The sequence below is a fragment of the Triplophysa rosa genome, unplaced genomic scaffold, assembly GCF_024868665.1.
Source record: "Triplophysa rosa unplaced genomic scaffold, Trosa_1v2 scaffold17_ERROPOS6775743, whole genome shotgun sequence".
Taxonomy (NCBI): domain Eukaryota; kingdom Metazoa; phylum Chordata; class Actinopteri; order Cypriniformes; family Nemacheilidae; genus Triplophysa; species Triplophysa rosa.
The window spans coordinates 7,873-27,325 of record NW_026634191.1 but is presented as its reverse complement, the minus strand read 5'-3'; the positions used below and the strand labels follow the sequence as shown (position 1 = coordinate 27,325).

The window sequence follows — 19,453 nt, the reverse complement described above, 5'->3', positions numbered from 1 at the left end:
ATATATATAATTTAGCTTTGAGAGTATCCCAACAATGACTAAAGCCAAAAGAAACCAGTGGGTTCATTAATTGTACTTTAAAATAGAATTTATTAACAAAAACAGAGCTATTTTAACACTGTAATAACAATTATAAAAATAAAAAAGAGGTAGATTAAATGTGTAAAATGTAAACATAAAACTAGACAACTTCTAGCAAGTGCACATAACTTTGTAACAATAACACTATTACAGGTTTTTGCCCAGAATGAATCTCTTGAACCCAGACAAACGAGTCCACGGCACATGTAAACTATATATAAAAAAGAAAAAAAAGGTAAATTAAATGTGCAAAATGTAAACATTACACTATACAACTTCTACCAAGTGCACATAATTTGTAACAGTAACAATATTACAGGTTTTTGGCCAGAAATACAAGTCTGTCCACCGCATCTGGCTTTAAAGCTGCCCTGTTGCACGACACAATATTGCCACCTGTGCTAAAAGCACGCTCTGAGGGTGAGCTGGTGGCAGGAATACACAGGTATCTTTTTGCCAGGAGACTCAGTCTGGGGTATGTTGTTGAATTAATCTTCCACCATGCTATGGGGTTGGTCTCGCTGTCTGCATAAGGAGCTTGCAGGTAGCTGTTCAGTTCAGCCTCAACAGCCTGCTGTTCTGTAAGATCAGATGTTGTGGCAGCAAGGGACTCCGAGTAGGACTTCTTAAAAAAGCTGCCAAGTGTCTTCTTCTGCAATTTGTCTGGTGTGGCAGTAGCAGCGTCTCCTCCCTTTGAAGTGGATGGTAATGCAGGAGTAGCTTGAGAAGTGGTCTGATTCTGACATTCATCCAGCATCTGAGCCATGGCTCTGGACTTTACAGCCTCCTCAACCTTGTCATCTTTGATGTATTGTGTCTTGAAACGTGGATCAACTAAGGATGCTATGTTCAGAAGGTCATCAGTGGGAGCATCGCCATATTTCTCATTCAGATAGTTGATAACAGTAGACTTGATGGTCTTGGTGAGCTCTGAGTCATCAGCTACATGTTTCAAGACCTCCTCATTGAAGTGCTTCAGTACAGGTTTCAGGTATGACACACTTACATATTCTTCACCAGAAAGGGCATTAGTGAAGTCAGCAAGTGGATTTAGAGCCTTACAAACAGACTCCAGGACATCAATGTCCTGCCATGAGGGAGCCAAGTGTCTTGTTTTTTTATCAGCTGATAAAACTTTTGAAATGGCCTTCTCCTGCTCTAGCACCCGTGCTATCATTGCATGGCGAGACCCCCACCTGGTTGGTGATTCTGTGATCAACTTGTGCTTTGGAAGCTTGAGCTCCTCTTGAGTGGCTGCTAGTTCTCGTTTTTTTTCCACAAGAAGGAAAAAGCGCTGACCACTTTTTTGCACACCCCCATGGCTCTTTGGATTCTCTGGTGTCTCATACTTCCCTCTGATAATGAAGAAAACAGAAAATAGGCACATGTTTACAAACTTACAAGGCAAAGATAATTATAATAAAATACTTTTTACAATAAATTACAATATTACATATTGAGAAACTACATTTAGACCATATACACACTATGGCTGTCTTATTAACAATTCTGTTAAATAAAAGTTTTTTTGTTCAAAAGCAGACACAGTGTTTTTTCATATGTATTATTATGAGATTATGCCAAATACATTGTGAGAAATTATCACTTTATTTTTGAGTTATTATTATAACTTTATTTTTGACTTGATTATTAAGTTATTACAGTGGGATTGAATAGATGCATTAACCGCGTTTTAAAACATGCTTATAAGAATATTTTTAAGATGTTTATTAACTTACCAATGGCTAGATGCAACCGGTGACCGAAACACTGCAGGCGGGTCCAGTGATTAAGTGAAACAGCCTTAACAATGTTGGCTGCGTTGTCCGTTGTGATGCACACCTGCCGGTCCTCGCTAAGACCCCAAGACGCGAGTGCATCCTCCAGACCCGCGGAGAGTATTTCGGCAGTATGGTCATCTGGAAAATATGCCATCTGCAAGCATCTACTTTGAAGAGCCCACTCCTCATCGATGTAGTGAATAGTGAGGCTCATATATGGCTCAGATGTGCGGCTGGACCATAGGTCGGTGGTAGTGGAGAAATATCTGACGTTTCTTAGCTGATTTTCCAGCTTTCCACGGCATTCTTCATAAAGCTGAGGCAGTGCTGTTTTGGAAAAGTATTTTCTGCCTGGGAGTTCGTACCTGCAGTCAAGCACTTTAACTAATTTCCTGAACCCGTCTTGCTCCACTGTGCTTAGGGGCAGCATATCTTTCTCAATAAAGTAAGACACTGCTCTTGTTATATCCTTGCACCTTTTGGAACTACTTTCATAAGTGGTAATGGCCGCAAAAGACGACAGGACAGATTTCTGCTTCGGTACAGCCCCTTCCCCAGCCTTAATTGTTGTCGAAGTAGCAGCATCTGCTCGCAATTTCATGCTTTCAGTGTGGTCGCTGGGATGGTACTTTTTTAGGTGATGAAAGAGGTTGGTTGTGTTGCCAGTCTTGGTTGGCACCGACCGACGACATATTTTGCAGATCGGTTTAATCTGCGTCTCGTCACTTTTCAAATAGCCAAACCACTTCCATATCACGGAGTTCGTGTTACCTTTTTTGTCGACAATTTTGTCATCTTTCGATGACAGATTGATGTTACTTTCACTTTCGTCGCCGCTTTCACTCATGTTTAATGTTACCTTCTCCTCGTGCAGTATAATACTTGATGCGCATGCTCACAGCTGCATGCTGACCGGCTGTTGTCGCGTTTATTTCTGCTTTATTCTGATTGGCTGTTATCGAGTAAAATTGCCCAGGGTTTATCATCGTTGTCGACATACATTTTATCGCGATTCGATATGATATCGATTATCGGCACAGCCCTAATCCACAGTGAGCAGAAAACTTACAACCTGGGCCAATTTTCTTTACACCACACTCGGGTCTGTGCGCATATGGATGTCTGAGGAAGAAGTCAAGGCTAATCTGCCCAAGGACTTCAAGGATTACCCAGACGCGCAAGTGATCATTGACTGCACAGAGCTGCGTTGCCAAACCCCATCCTCTCTCCTTCTTCAGAGTGAAGTGTTCTCCTCATACAAATCTCACTGCACCTTTAAGGGTTTAATTGGTATGGCACCACATGGTGCAGTTACATTTGTATCATCCCTGTATGCAGGATCTATAAGTGACAAGGAGCTTTTTAAGCAGTCGGGTCTTGTGTCACTGTTAAAACCTGGAATGGCCATTATGGTGGACAAAGGTTTTCTTGTGGATGACTGTGTGTCCTGCAAAGTCTACAGACCTGCTTTTCTGTCAAAGAGGGAACAGATGTCTGCTAATGAGGTGAGGGAGACTCAATCTATTGCTCGTCTCAGGGTCCATGTGGAACGTCTCATCCGCAGAGTGAAGCAGAACAAGTTGTTTGACACAGTCATCCCTCTTTCTATCACGGAAGTATTAACCAGCTTTTCACAGTTGCATGCCTGCTTGTAAATTATCAAAATGGCCCACTGGTTAAAGCATGGGCTAAGAAAGAAGCATAATACTGTAATAATGTTTTTGTATTAAGTTATATTTGTATAAACTGTACATTTCTACATATAAATAACTTTGTTACTGTTTAATGAAAGCATGAAAATAACACTGATACAATGTAAACGTGTAAATATAAATAACTGTGATAAACTAATGTAAACGTGTAAATATAAATAACTGTGATACACTAATGTAAACGTGTAAATATAAATAACTTTGATACACTAATGTAAACGTGTAAACATAAATAACTTTGATACACTGTAATGTAAACGTGCAAACATAAATAACTTTGATACACTGTAATGTAAACGTGCAAATATAAATAACTTTGATATACTGTAACTTTGTGTGCAGTTTATATTTACATTTCTAGGCATCTGGGCAAGTAAAAGTAAAAAAAGAAATGGTCAGCCTTCTCTCTGATGCTTTGAAAGACATTGATGTCTTTGTAGATGCGCTGGATCATCATGTCATTTCGTGAATAAACAACAAAATCACACCAGTCCAATCCTGAGATCAGCATCTGACCTTGATCTTGCCAGTAATAGGCATGTTGTGGCTTCAGTTCAGGCTTGCTATTCTGAACCTTAAGGTAAGGACAGTCAACGTAACTATTTACATTGGGGCACTTTACCTCCAAAAGACCAAAAACTGTGTGCTCTGAAGGGTTATAAAGATGCCTTCAGGAGATGCCCCAAGCCACAATGCATCTGGGTGTATTAAGAATCCACATGGGTAGACATTGACATCTTGCAACAGACAATATTCATTGATAGCTGCAGATTCTAATTCAAGGCCTCTCTTCGTGTCGGCTGTCAGTTGAGTTCCTCTGAAGATCAAAGGGGCTGTAGTGCAGGTAAAATCCTTGTACACCTCAGCCACTTGGAGCACTGACGGGTCAGGTAGCTCGTTGGTGACACCTCTATAAAATGTACTCCTGACATCAAAAACAAAGGTACAGGTTAATTGACAATTTTTTCCTAAACAGGTGATTAAATGTGGCATTCATGATGAAAAGTGCCATATCCACTAAGATTCTGTTTTACATTATTTTTGCTAGGACCATATAGTCTTGTTATACACAACTGTGGCAACATATATAAAGGTTATGTAACACATCTTTAGACTGTGTCAGATCTACATTTCTCTCCTACCTTAACCCTTCAGCGAGTTTTCTTTCTTTTGGTCTTGCAGACAGGACCACCATTCCAGCGACAGTACCTGGCTTGACTCCCTAAGCATGCCAAGGTGGAAGGTTAATAATATAAATCAAAGTGTATTCATAAAAAGTTAACTGTTCTTCATCCGTTGACTTGCTTGTAATCTTTCAGTACTGTTTAGCGTGTTGGCAAAATGTTTATTTGCTCTCCTACTTGTAAGTCGCTTTGGATAAAAGCGTCTGCCAAAAGAATAAATGTAAATTTAATGTAAATGTAAACCGTTAATGATCATTTTAAAGCATTTGATAATTAACTGAAACTCACCGTTGTTCTAGGTTTGTGCCAGCTCTGCTCCTTTTCAGTGCAACTCTGTATAGGAGGAACCGCAGAGATCCCTAGTTCTGAATAATGTGCAGCCTGTTAAAGTAGTGCAACAATGTGGTTGCACATCGCTGTTCCTGCAACACAAGAGCAACGACAGGAAGATAATACGACAGGCCGGGACTCCTTCAATACAACCTGAGAAAAAAATATGGAATGACCCAGTTACCTTTTTAATTGAATTCAGTTACATTTTGAAATAATGGTTTAAAATGCAACTTAATTTAAATTATAAATTTAAATTTATTTGACATTATAAACAATTAGTTTCAACCATTCATATTATTTTAAAATATGTCCCTTTCATTCTTAACTATTTCTGAACTTCCTTAATTTCTCAACAGCTTCACTATGTCTGTCACCCAACAGAGTATAATGTAAACAATAAATTCAAATTTTATGTTACAGCTATCCTTTGTTGTTTCCTACAATTAAACTATGTGGCTTCTCTGACTTCCTCATAGTCCTGAAACATGTCGCTCTCACGCCAATCTCTCCTGTCACCTGATCCTTACTGGAAACTGTGGAAATACACATTTGAAAATCAAGTTCTTTACATTACATTACATGACACTTAAAGCGAATCAGATTACATGATGATCTGAAACGGTATTTCAACAGTATCTAAATACGATTTGAATGTCAAATGAGGTTGTTTATACCAGAGCAAGCTGCCTTCCCGGACAGATGACAAGTAGACAAATGTGGGTAACCAGGATGTCTTTTACTGTTCTGAACTGTGCATAGTCATAAAAATGTATTGAGGTTAATGCCTATTGAGGTAATGTTGAAGTTAAACTCCATTTAAGTGCTAAAAATCTTTTTAAAAATCTGCGATGTAATCAAGCCTTTTGCGCTAGCTTCGCTAATAGATAACAGCAATACTCACCCTCAAAGTTGTCGATATAACTGGAAACGTATAGTATAGTTTCCAGTTATAGTTACCCCTTCTCCATTTTACTAGATGGTGTGACAGCTGACAGCCTTACAATCCGACGAACATCATTTACAGTAATCCGAGGAAGTTCTTGTAAACAGTGAGTATAAAAAGTCATCTTCTCATCCACTCTCACAGCCCTGGTAGAGATGAATGGCTTCCGGAGGGACACCGGATGTATTCAAGCCCCCTGAGCGTAAACGCAGAAGTGACCGTGCATCGAGTCTATTGCGGAATACTGGCATCAAGCTGTTCTTGCAGGCGCCAACAGCCCGGTGATCACGGGGAACTCACACATTAGATTCACGTCGAGGCCAATTTTAAAATAGGCACTAGTATCTTTATAAATCAACTGCAGATTCTTGGTTTCATATTTAAAATCTTCGATACAAAAAGACCACAGTGAAAAAGTGGCTTTAGATGTAGGCCAATAGCGTTTAAGCTGATGTGGAACAGGCAGTTTTCACGACCAATTGAAAAGACCTTTTGACACGCCTCCACCTTTAGGCACGCCCATTTCTCTGACCTGCAGATACCGTCTCGCCGTTTGCCGTGGGCCGGAGCCTGCTGCCTTCTGCCGTGAAGAGGAGGAGCAGGAAACAGGGACTCGCTGCCGGCTGCCCTCAGCTGGAGAAGCCATCACCGGCCGCCAGGGGTCGGCGGAGGATCGAGCCATCCACCGAGCATCCTGTACCACCGCATGGCACCGCGAGGAAGATCCTCTCGGTTGGCTGAGGACCGAGCGACAGTGTGTCGGGGAACCAGACCAGATTTTTTTTCTTTTCTCTCTCTCATCCCTGTCGCTCCTTGTGCTTCCGTCTCCTTTTCTCTTGTTTGTCCATGCCCCCAGCCCCAGGTACTGTGGCCGCCGAGACTGGCCCCCAGGGGTGAGTAGAGCACAGTCTCGTGGGTATCCCCCGGCCTGTGAGGGGCGATGGGGATATGTAACGAGGAAGGCGGGACGAGAGCCATGAGGGAACGGTGCGAGGCCGGTGACACGAGTGATAATGAGTGTCAGATGCGCGTTGCACCGGTCGCGCATCTCACGGAGGAGCTACGGAAACATAAAAGGACGAGCGACAGGAGTGTACGACGAGAGAGGACCAGGCCTGGACATTGTGTTAAGTTTTATTTATGTTTGTGTGGCCGGCAGTTGACCGTGAGGTAGCTGTCGGCCTTTTACTTTCGTTTTGTTGTTGTCTTATTTTATTAAAAGTTTGATTTAATGTTCGCCGGTTCCCGCCTCCTTCCTTCCTTACTTTGAACTGTATTACAGTGTTACTTGTTATTTATTCTCCTGTGCAACAAGACATGGCTGGACAACATCATGTTTCTAGTCACCTTCGTGTGCTAAGAAAAAGTAAATATCAACAGAAATATAATTGAGATATTTTACTAACAAGAATTTCTAGGAGTGCCAATAACTGTGGCCAGTGTGTATTAGAGAAAAACATTTGTTTTGTAATGTGATTTTCCCCTACTTCCAATCGTTTTATTCAATGAAATGTTGATTCAAATAAACATTTTTACAGCCTTCTTTGCTCATTATTTTCAAAGGGTGCCAATATTTTTGTCCATGACTGTATATGATACGCACAAAAAAGAGAAAATTGTGTTTTTCAATAGGTTCCTCACAAAAATCTAATCATGGTGTTACGTTCCACGTGTGTTCTGTGTTTTTGTTTTGCTCCCCTGCCTCTTCTCTTTTGCCGCGCTATTCTCTACTCAACTTATATTTATATAGTGCTTTTTACAATTTTCATTGTTACAAAGCTGTACATGAAAAGATGTTGTTAACTATAAGCAATAAATTAAATTTATCAAATAGAAAAGGAATCAAGAGCAAAGTGAATAGATAAACTCTCATTCACACAAGGCACACAAAATATACAGAGCACACACACTCACGTGAGGCAGAAAGACACACACACGCTCACACAGCGCACATACATGAAAAACAGGCACACACTCACAGAAAAAGACACTCACATGCACAGACACACAACCCATACGCTTGCCCGCAAACACCGAACATAACATACACACACTGACATACACACTAATACGCACACACACAGAAGATAAAAGAAGAGAAACACAGGTAATGCTAATGCTAAAGCTTGACTCGCTGGGGCCCAGGTCAGGGAGCATACAGAATGGCTTAACCAACTGTCTGCTTGCCGTCTCACGTCGCAGAATACATAAAATGTACAACATGTAATAATCCCTTCTCCCGAACATCATAAAATAGAGACTGTGTCTGTCCCCCTGATTAGCAAACATAAAATAATGCGAAAACCTCTTGAAAGTAATTTAATAAATGTTAAACAAATTAAACATGAACAAAATACAGATAATCAACAGTTACGACTCGGATTGCTAAATATTAGATCTCTCTCTAATAAAGCACTTTTTGTTAACGATATGATAACTGATCATAAAATAGACATGCTCTGTTTGACAGAAACATGGCTAAAACCAGATGATTATATTACTTTAAATGAATCTGTCCCCCAAGATTATTATTATAAACATGAGCCTCATCTAAAAGGCAGAGGGAAAGGTGTCACAGCACTTCCTTTTCTGTCGGTCTCTCGACATTGTGTCGAGCCGACAGATGGGGTTCGTCCCTGAGAACCAATCGCTTCCGACTTATTAGAAAAGGCCAATGAAATTGGCGAATGAAATTTGCATGCCGGACTCCGCCCCCGGATATCCGGGTATAAAAGGGAGACGGCGAGCCTCATTCATTCACCTTTTGTTCTTCGGAGCCTTCGATCATGATCAACAGACTTCGCTACAAATAGCAACTACAAGACTGCCGGTTCTACGACGTGGTGCAGCGGACTGTCCCTTCCTGCGGCGACTTGCGTCTCGGCGGTTCGAGAAGTGTTCGAGTTTTTTCTCTAAAAGAGCAAATTTCTCCAGCGTGGCATGTCCCACTGTTCTCGTGGGTGCAACATACTCATCGAGGAGGGGGACGGACAAGATGTCTGCTTCCAGTATGCTGGGGTTGGCGATTCAGACGTTGCGTCACGGGTGGCTGTTTTCCCACGGGACTCAGCCACCACCTCGTCTGCTTACCGTTCCGTGACGGCAGGACTATGGCCCTGCCACCCGCTACGGCGAGCAGCGAGGGTGATATGAGGATTACTGTGAGCGCTAATCAGATATGGGAAGTAACGAAGTACAAATACTTCGTTACTGTACTTAAGTAGATTTTTCTGGTATCTGTACTTTACTCCACTATTCATTTTTCTGACGACTTTTTACTTTCACTTCTTACATTTTTACGCAAATACCTGTACTTTCTACTTCTTACATTTTCAAACCAGGCTCGTTACTTTAGTTTTAATCTGTATTTGATGCACAATCAATATTATTTCTTGTCATTGCGTGACTTTTTCAACCTAATGATAGGTCTGCCTAAAAGCCGAAGCGCTGTGTGAGGTGGCCACTAGCCAATCAAATGTAAGAAGGCGGGAGTTACTGTTTACAGAGCAAAGCGGTGACCAATCAAATATGTAAACGTGTAAATATAAATAACTGTGATAAACTAATGTAAACGTGTAAATATAAATAACTGTGATACACTAATGTAAACGTGTAAATATAAATAACTTTGATACACTAATGTAAACGTGTAAACATAAATAACTTTGATACACTGTAATGTAAACGTGCAAACATAAATAACTTTGATACACTGTAATGTAAACGTGCAAATATAAATAACTTTGATATACTGTAACTTTGTGTGCAGTTTATATTTACATTTCTAGGCATCTGGGCAAGTAAAAGTAAAAAAAGAAATGGTCAGCCTTCTCTCTGATGCTTTGAAAGACATTGATGTCTTTGTAGATGCGCTGGATCATCATGTCATTTCGTGAATAAACAACAAAATCACACCAGTCCAATCCTGAGATCAGCATCTGACCTTGACTTGCCAGTAATAGGCATGTTGTGGCTTCAGTTCAGGCTTGCTATTCTGAACCTTAAGGTAAGGACAGTCAACGTAACTATTTACATTGGGGCACTTTACCTCCAAAAGACCAAAAACTGTGTGCTCTGAAGGGTTATAAAGATGCCTTCAGGAGATGCCCCAAGCCACAATGCATCTGGGTGTATTAAGAATCCACATGGGTAGACATTGACATCTTGCAACAGACAATATTCATTGATAGCTGCAGATTCTAATTCAAGGCCTCTCTTCTGTCGGCTGTCAGTTGAGTTCCTCTGAAGATCAGCTTTTCAGCAGAGCTCTGTCCCCGTATGTCAGACCTCGATCTAAGATGCTGTTACAGTGGTTTTCGACAGAGTGCCATTCATGTGATTCGCTCTGTTTTTTAGTGGCATCTCAATTTATAGAGCTGTTCTAGCGTTAACTGAGCTTTAGCACTCATNCAAAGAAGACAGAGTAACTGTTCTCAGATCTCGAGCGTGATATTCTGCATCATGTGGTGACTCGTGAATGGTAGGGTTTTTTAGCGCGAAAGGACCAGATTTTAAATATGTAATTTAGCTATTTAGCTATTCGCATGTTCTACAAACATATACTTCACGAAAGATGTACTGTAGTTCTGTCAGAAGTTAAGGCAGCTCGTTAAGGTAAGCGCATTATTGTTGCTGTTGTTCATTAGTATGTATGAATTGCATGTTTTTTGCTATCGTGGTGTGTGCGTTAAGTTCATGAACGAGTGAAAAATACCTGCTCATTGCGTTGCTTTCGATGAACTAATTATAGTGGGCACTTTTGCACAAAAATGCGCTAATTTCCTGATTGCCATTTGAAGTGGTTTCTGGACATATCCTATTAGTCTTATTTTCTAATTTTCTTAATGCATTTGCCTTGTTTGATCTGTTTGATCTATTTTCCTGATTTTTATTATATTTTTTCATCTTGTCATGATTAAAATTATAAGGAAATAAAAAACGATCCTTATCAACGTTGATTGACATTGCAATAAAATACTATCACATTATTTTGGAAGTTAAAATTTTGGGCTGGTTTTTGTTGGAGTGAGTAGGTTTTAGTGAGCCTTTGGGCTGGAAATCATCCACCTAATCTAGCAACACTGACATCAGTTTTAATGTTGAACGAGTGTAACGTACAATGTAAGAGGCTAAACATTTAATATTTTAAAGCGAGGCATAATTTCAAGAAATGTGTTTAACCAATCGAGAAAAACAGTAATGGTTACCAAGTAAATTGACTTGCCTAATTAATTATCTCTTTATTTCTCAGTTTTCTCTTTTTGACAAGATCTCCCAAGTGTCTACAACCTTTGTATAATGATATGTCCATGAATGGTCTGTGCTTAAAATTTAAAGGGACAGTTAATCTAAAATTGAAAGCAGTGAAATTCTGTTATAAAATGTTTTGACAATCACAGTACCAAACAGTCATTTCCTGGCTATTACGCATCGCAGACATAGGCTAGTAGTCTAAGAAGCTGCCACGGACCAAGGCGGAAGGCAACACAAAGAATAGCTAAAATTATGGTTGAGAACTTGAGACAAAGGGAATTCTGTCACAATTATTATCAATACGCTTGTCCTTTACACTCTTATCTTACATCATAATTGTATTATACATTTGTGTTTTTTTCCACTAGGTAGTGGCAAATAGATTTATTCCATCAGTCTTTTTTATGCTTGTGTAGTTGTGAGGTACGAGCGTGACTCTAAAACAGGTAGTAGTATTGGCTACTTTTTACTTAAGTACATTTTAGAGCCCATACTTTATACTTTTACTTGAGTAAACAAGTTTAGTCAGTACTTCAACTTTTACTTGAGTACTTTTAAACATGAGTATCTGTACTTCTACTTAAGTAAAGGATGTGTGTACTTTTGCCATCTCTGGCGCTAATCCATCAGCCACTGGCTCGCGGACCATTCGCACCTCGTCTCGCTCGTCTGACCGTTCCCCATGAGACGGTCCCACCGTCTTGTTCCTCAACCACGTATCGGAAACGGTACGTGATGATGAGATGTCTGTTGCAGCATCGGAGGGTGACTTACTCGCATCAGACTCCGATGATTCCTTGAAGCTCCCTCCCTCGGGGGGTCGAGCTGAGGAAGAAGCAGATGTCGAAATGTCAGCCATGCTTTCCCGGGCCGCCGGCATTGGGTTGTGGTGCACCGCACGGGCCTTTTCGGCATCTGAGGTGTCGAGAGCTTACTCTGCTGCGGGCCAAGCTGTCCCCTCTCTCCACGCTATGGCCATCCTGCAGGTCCATCAGGCCAATGCGCTGAGAGAGCTCCACGAGGGTAAGACCGACCCAGCACTTATGCAGGAACTCCGCGCCATCACCGACCTCGCTCTACGGGCGACCAAGGTGACCGCGCGGACCCTGGGTCGGGCGATGTACACACTTGTTGTCCAGGAGAGACACCTCTGGCTGAACCTTGCAGAGGAGTAATGCCGAGAAAGTCAGCTTTCTCGACGCACCCATCTCGCAAGGGGGGGCTTTTTGGTGATATGGTCGAGCCGCAGTTCTCGACAGTAAAGGAGTAGACAGAGGATATCAAGTATATCCTCCCCTCTGGCCGCCGAGATCCCGTGCACCGTCTGCTTCCCAGCAGCCCTGATCGAAGAGGAGACCACCACCCCGTCAGCAGCCGCGGCGGAAGCCAAAGCGGCCCTCATGGGAAGACCCCAGGGAGATTGTAACAGTCCTTGATGTGTGTGGACAAACAAGCACACGGATGGGTCAAGCCTGTAACCATCAACTGGCAGATGTGGTGTTGGAGGGGCATCTCGGTGGGGAGTGAAGATGCAGCGTGTTGCTGCAGGTTGTTGGTAGGAAAGCACACTCCCAGCATGAACTTTGCCAAAAGCAGAATCTACCAGTGGAACCTCAGAAGACATTCTGAAGGATGTAATCAAAGGGGCTGTAGTGCAGGTAAAATCCTTGTACACCTCAGCCACTTGGAGCACTGACGGGTCAGGTAGCTCGTTGGTGACACCTCTATAAAGTGTACTCCTGACATCAAAAACAAAGGTGCAGGTTAATTGACAATTTTTTCCTAAACAGGTGATTAAATGTGGCATTCTTGATGAAAAGTGCCATATCCACTAAGATTCCGTTTTACATTATTTTTGTTAGGATCATATATTCATGTTATACACAACTGTGGCAACATATATAAAGGTTATGTAACACAACTTTAGACTGTGTCAGATCTACATTTCTCTCCTACCTTAACCCTTCAGCGAGTTTTCTCTCTTTTGGTCTTGCAGACAGGACCACCATTCCAGTTCCACCATGGCAGTTTAAACCCCTTCTCCATTTTACTAGATGGTGTGACAGCTGACAGCCTTACAATCCGACGAACATCATTTACAGTAATCCGAGGAAGTTCTTGTAAACAGCGAGTATAAAAAGTCATCTTCTCATCCACTCTCACAGCCCTGGTAGAGATGAATGGCTTCCGGAGGGACACCGGATGTATTCTAGCCCCCTGAGCGTAAACGCGGAAGTGACCGTGCATCGAGTGAATTGTGAATGTTCTCCTAGAGCATTTAGGGCAAGCGAGGCATTTTGGCAAATCTTATTCTAAGAGGTTAATTACTCTGGTAACTGGAGTAGGTAGAGGCTTGTCACCATCCACAGCAAGTTTCAAAACATACCGCTGAAGAAAGATCAGGGTGTTTTTCAGATGAGATGGGTAATTCAAATTGAAGACGAAATAGGCACTAAATGCAGCAAGAGCCCCTTCCTCCACACAGCTGGCCCGACAGATCTCTACTCCATCAACTCTGACGATTGCAGTGACTCTTCTCGTAAGCACAGTTCCTGTACTTGAACTGTTGGGTATGGTGAAGATGGTTCACTCTAAAAGACAATAACACAAATCAGAATTTTATAAGCATAGGAGTTAAGAGAGAAATAATCTGCATGCATGAGGAGTAAGATCATTATTATTCATATACTTCAAGTATTATATGCATTTATGAACAAAATTCAAGTGGAAACATATGCTCACCTCCCCAAGCACAATGAAGTGTTCAAGCTTCTCTCTAAATAAGCCTGGCAACATGAGAAGAGCAGCGGTGAAATCAATTCCTAAAACAAAAAACAAAAACAATTGATCAGATATTACAACCTCTCTGGCCCTTGAGAGTGCTAGTTTGTAAACTGTCAATGGAGGGAAAGAAAGCTGTTAAGACTTCTTTGTAACACAAGTGAAGATACTTTTAAAGATGGATGAAAATCTTACAGGTTTGAACTGACATGAATGCGAGTAATCAATTACAGAATTTTATAAAAAATAAATAAAAGCATAAAAAGTCAATTACCAAGATGGTTTTCAATGAGAGATTCTTCTTTAGCTTCTTTGTGTGGCTTTGCCAAATGAGATTTCCCTCGAGTAAGTTGTAGCACACTGGATGCAATGTTTCCAAAATGTTCTTGGAAGTGCCGGCAGAGATTAACAGACATGTACAGGAAACCAATTTCTTGATAAAGCTGAAATTTATGAAAAAGACAAGCATAAGAAAACCAGGATTTTATACAGTTTCAGTGTCCTACATGTTCATGTATATGTACGTGTTCATTTGCACATTACCCCTGATGGAGTCTTCAAGAATGGATATTTGTTGACAGCATCTTTAACAGTCATTCCACCTGTAATCTCCTTTCGCCTCCAGGCAAAGGTCATCCTCATTCGCTCTTCAACAATGTGAGTATTTGGCTGTGTCTTTCGATACTGATCATGTAGGACTTCACATGTCCCTCTATTGAGGTAGCATCCTCTCCAATAACATCCATGTCCTTGTGAACAGACAAAAACAATCAGGCAGAATATTTGTTCTAATTTCTAGGCAAGAATTTGTTTTACATTTTATCACTTGTTATAATAAATTTGAGAATGACATGTAACATTNGGGATCCGCAAAACTTCTCAATCGCCGTTACCCGATGACTCGTGGCCGTCGTCAGGTTCTCATTCATATCTGCCTGAGCCTCCAGGGCCTCTCTCAAGGCAAAAACCTCCCGACTCAGCTGCTCCATTCTGCTGAGTAGCGCCGAGGCGTCCATATTACCAAACCCGACCGGTGGAAGTTCATCCAGGTAATGCGACACAATTATCACCGCACTCATTAAGCACTTTTAGACAGTCCTTGATGTTATTAATATCCTTCTGAGGACCTTTGTGCTTAACACAGCGTAACGTAGTCGTACACATTTCAAACAGCAGCTGCTTTGACTCCTCAATCCACTCCGATGAAAAGTTATTAGAGACTAACAAAACAATTTCATCTTGGGATAGTGTTCTCATTTTGATTACAATAAAGTTCAAAAGCTCATCCTCCACAATCACTTTACCATCGGCTGCTTTATAAATTAGAATGTCCGACTTTATTCGTGGACAAGCAGCACCTCGTCTAGCACGTACTGGCACACCCGCCCGCAGCCATGTTAGATCCCTGAGTGAGTGAGTTAGGATGTGTGAGTGTGCACTAGTCAGTTTCTGCGTTGTTTTTCTTTTCGGTGTTTTACTAGCAAATTCAATAAAGCTCATTTCCATCTATGAATCGGAGTCCCCTGTGCACTGTGTGAAGGTGCGTTTTACCGCCTTCCACTTTTTGTTGAAGTAGGCCTTGATGGCCTTTGCTCTCCTTTTCATTGTGCTGGGAGGATTTTTTGGCTCTTCAATCTGGCAATCGCTTGTTTGGGCACTCCGAGAGACCTTCTAAAACAAGAATACAAGAGAATATTGAATATGAGAATATTGCAGAAAGACAAAGAAAATACTCTTGTACAGCTGCAGTGATTCATAAAAAGTGTTACAGTTACTAAGCGTCTCAGATCAGGCATACAATACAATACAAACTATGATGTATACAGTGGGTGCCAGAGCACGTTTCCAAAGTCAATAAATGTAAATTAAAATGCTTTTTTTCCAGATGCAAGCTTTATATTTGAAGTGTCCATATTTAAAATGAATTACAAATACAAACATGTCTTAACTTGGGAGGTTCCAAATAAATGACTATTGGATATTTTTGGAGGGTGTAATATTCTGGTCCCTAATCCATAAAGAAACAAATTATTAATACAATGAACAGAACATTTTAAAATTATTCACAGCTAACATTACTGATGTTATTCGTTTTGCAATAATCTATACATCTGACTTGGGTGGGTGAGATTGTTGTGACTAGTAAAATGATTTGAAAAAACTCAAAACAAAGTCTTTATGTATAGTGATAAAACTGAGAATCATCTTAAATGTTGGTAGGAGTAAAAATACAATAACATTTAGCCTTTTTAAGGCTAATTTAAGGAAATTAAATCAAGAACATACCTCCACGGTTACTTGTCTGTTCAGTTCACTGCATGTTTTTGCTATAAATGTAATAATAAAAATCAAAGATGATTAAGGGACAAAGTTCTTACTGTTCATATATTATCCATCGCTATGCAGAATTGACATTAGCCGCATGTAAAGAAGATGAGCCTCACCTGTTACAAACACATCTGTTGAAATCGCCTTGTTGTACAGGCTTTCAAGGCTTGGGTGTGCTATAGATATGAAAAAACCTTCACCGCAAAAACGTAATTTTACGAGGTGGCTAATTTTGCCTAAAGTTATTCCTATATTAAGCAACGTTAAATATGTTTTACCTGGGTTTTGCTGGGGCCCAATGAAGTAGATCCATTCATCTATCCTGACTAGCATAAAATCGCTGGACGACATCGTCTCTATAATCTTCATCACAGGCCGAAATCTTGCGTTTTTTTCTTTCGCCGAAGACACGCCGCCACGCTTTTCTAACGGGATGTCTACTTCTCCTTGCCTCCTCAATCAGCCTTAAAGTGTCTTCAAGTTCGGGTACAAGACATTTGCCACTATACATTGCAAAGACTTCAGTCAGCGAGCAAAGCAAACTGCAAATGAAACTTCTGCAAACGAGGGGCTCTTTGTGTGTGTAAGTTTGTATGAGGGCTCAGAGAAATCTATGGATATGTGAGTGTTTAGCCAGGAAGTGAATGAGAGAGAGCGGTGGAATTGTGTTTGCCCCTGTGTGTTTGTGTGTGCGCGTGCGAGCGAGTGAGGAGAGACAAGACACAGTTGATGTGTCAGCTAGATCAAAATATTTTTCTGACCTGATTTCTACACACTTTCATAGACCTAGGAGTTTGTTCAACAATACATTCAGTAATTAATCTGAAATCCCAGTTTTTTAGGGAGCCGTCAGCTGAGCTCTGTGAGAATTTTTTTCATTTTTTGTGGATAAAGTGTGAGTGCTATCTGTTATTCTTTCGCCTCACAGCTCCCAGACCTGTCTTTGGACTTGCTGTCTCGTCCATTTATCGTTTACAATTTCCAACATGTTTCTTTAATGGAACTTTCTGATTTTGTTAGCAAGATGAAGGCAACCACCTCGTCACTCGATGTTTTTCCATCAGATATGATAAAAGCAGCATTCCCAGTAATCGGCCCAAGTGTCTAGCTGTTGAATAACTCATCTTTGGGCACTGGTTTGGTGCCGAACTGCTTTAAGCATGCAGTTGTTCTGCCTTTGGTTAAGAAGCAAGGTTTGCATGAAAACTGCTTTACTAACTTTTGACCTGTATCCAAGTTATCTTTTCTCTCAAAACTTTTAGAAAGTCATGCTGTCACAATTGTTCCCGTTTTTAAATACAGCTAATTTGTTAGAACCTTTTTAATCTGGATTTTGTTCGCTTTGTTGAAAGTGTTCAGTGTTGGATTTTGACATTGGTAGGAATATAAAATTGGTCTGTAGAGCCGCATTGTCACTAAAGTTTAGTGTCGTTTACTTGACTTACAGTATTAAACAATGTAATAATTTAATAATACTTAAAATAAGTTTGATTTGAAATGGTTTTCTACACATTGTTGTCACTCTCAGTGTGTGTAAACTGTATGTTTAACTATATCTACAGTCTGGATAAACCTATTTTTCATATACGTACATATTTATGCTTACATTTTTAAAATGAGTGCTTAATAGACCTCTATAACAGTGCAACCTTATTATAACTTTAATGTAATGCACAAAAAATAACATAATCATGTTTTAAAAGCCTAATAATCTGTGACCCTGCCTCTCCAAAACATGACAGGACTGCTTCTGTCACCTGACCTGACACAATAATGCATTCCATATGAGCACATTTATGGCTCAGATACAGCTCACTATAATCATGACAAATGCCATAAACAAAAGCAATTGAGAAAATGTTTACGTGGCTTATTTTGGTTTGTTTTACATTTATATCCTGTTCATGATATACATTCTATATTGCTTCACAAAGCAGAACTAATCACAGTTAGACAGAAACATAATTTGGATCATAATTTAATTTTTAGGTTATTTTAATTTGAACAAATGCATATAAGCAGTGGATTTTCATGATATTCAACTAAAGTTCAGTTCAATATTCTGTTGTTCGGTTTTAAAGTTGTTAATGAACAATCACCATCTTATTTGAAAGACCTTGTTATCCCTTTGTCATCTTCCAGACTTTTAAGATCCACTGACAAGGTTTTGTTATTTGTCCCTCAGTATCGGTTAAAATCTAAGGGTGACAGAGCTTTCTCTCTCATTGCCCGTGGTTTGTGAAACCAATTCCTTCTGGACACCCATCTTACATCTTACATTATTGTTTTTAAATAGAGGATGAAAACGTATCTTTTCTCATTGGCATTTTAAATGTTTTATTTTTTATTTTATTGCTGTCTGTTTTGTCCATTTGTTAATTGGTATTTTATTTCACATTGAACACCACTTTGGATAGCTCTGCTATGCGGAAATGTGACTTACTTACTCCCACTGGAAAATCACTTAAATGGTTTTAAAAGATTTTAAGTTGATATAGCTGTTTATTTTGGTGATATTTAGTAAGCACTGAAATATTTTTCCAGAGTGTGAAGATCCGGTTTCTCAGGCTTCAGTTGTTCAACCATGAAATATGCCTATGATTAAGGTTGGATATGAAATTAAGTCTTGTTTTGAATTTATATTTGTTTTGAACTGAAACTAATACTATAATAATTATGTATTACAATCATGAGAGATTTTTTATTTACTTATGAATGCACTAGATGCAATTGGAAACCCCCTTAAAGTAAAATAACCTGGAAAATCAGACAAAAACTGATTATTTGCAGAAAACAAAATACCTGTGTAATGCTTGAGATTACTGCTGCACTACAAAACAAAGTGTATTTTTATACTTGTCAAATCTAATTTAAATATTTGAATACAACAAAGTTAAGTTTGATTTTTTTCTTTTTTATGTTCAGTCATTTAATGAACTTTATATCTGATGACATTTATCACTAGGAATGGACATTAAAAGGGTTGCCATTTTCTTTTGATACATTTTGTTTTGCTGTTCGCTCTGTTTTTGTTTAGTTAGGGAGGCAGTGTATAAT

At 40.0% G+C, this 19,453-nt stretch overlaps 1 protein-coding gene across 1 annotated transcript; it reads right to left on the bottom strand.

Annotated features, from left to right (window-relative positions):
- Positions 1 to 394: 394 nt before the first annotated feature.
- On the bottom strand, positions 395 to 2,709 carry LOC130549818 (E3 SUMO-protein ligase ZBED1-like). Its single transcript, XM_057327156.1, has 2 exons — positions 1,838 to 2,709; positions 395 to 1,436 (listed from the first exon to the last, which is right to left on the bottom strand). The coding sequence occupies exons 1-2, from the start codon at positions 2,707 to 2,709 to the stop codon at positions 395 to 397; spliced, it is 1,914 nt and encodes a 637-aa protein (XP_057183139.1).
- Positions 2,710 to 19,453: the final 16,744 nt, after the last annotated feature.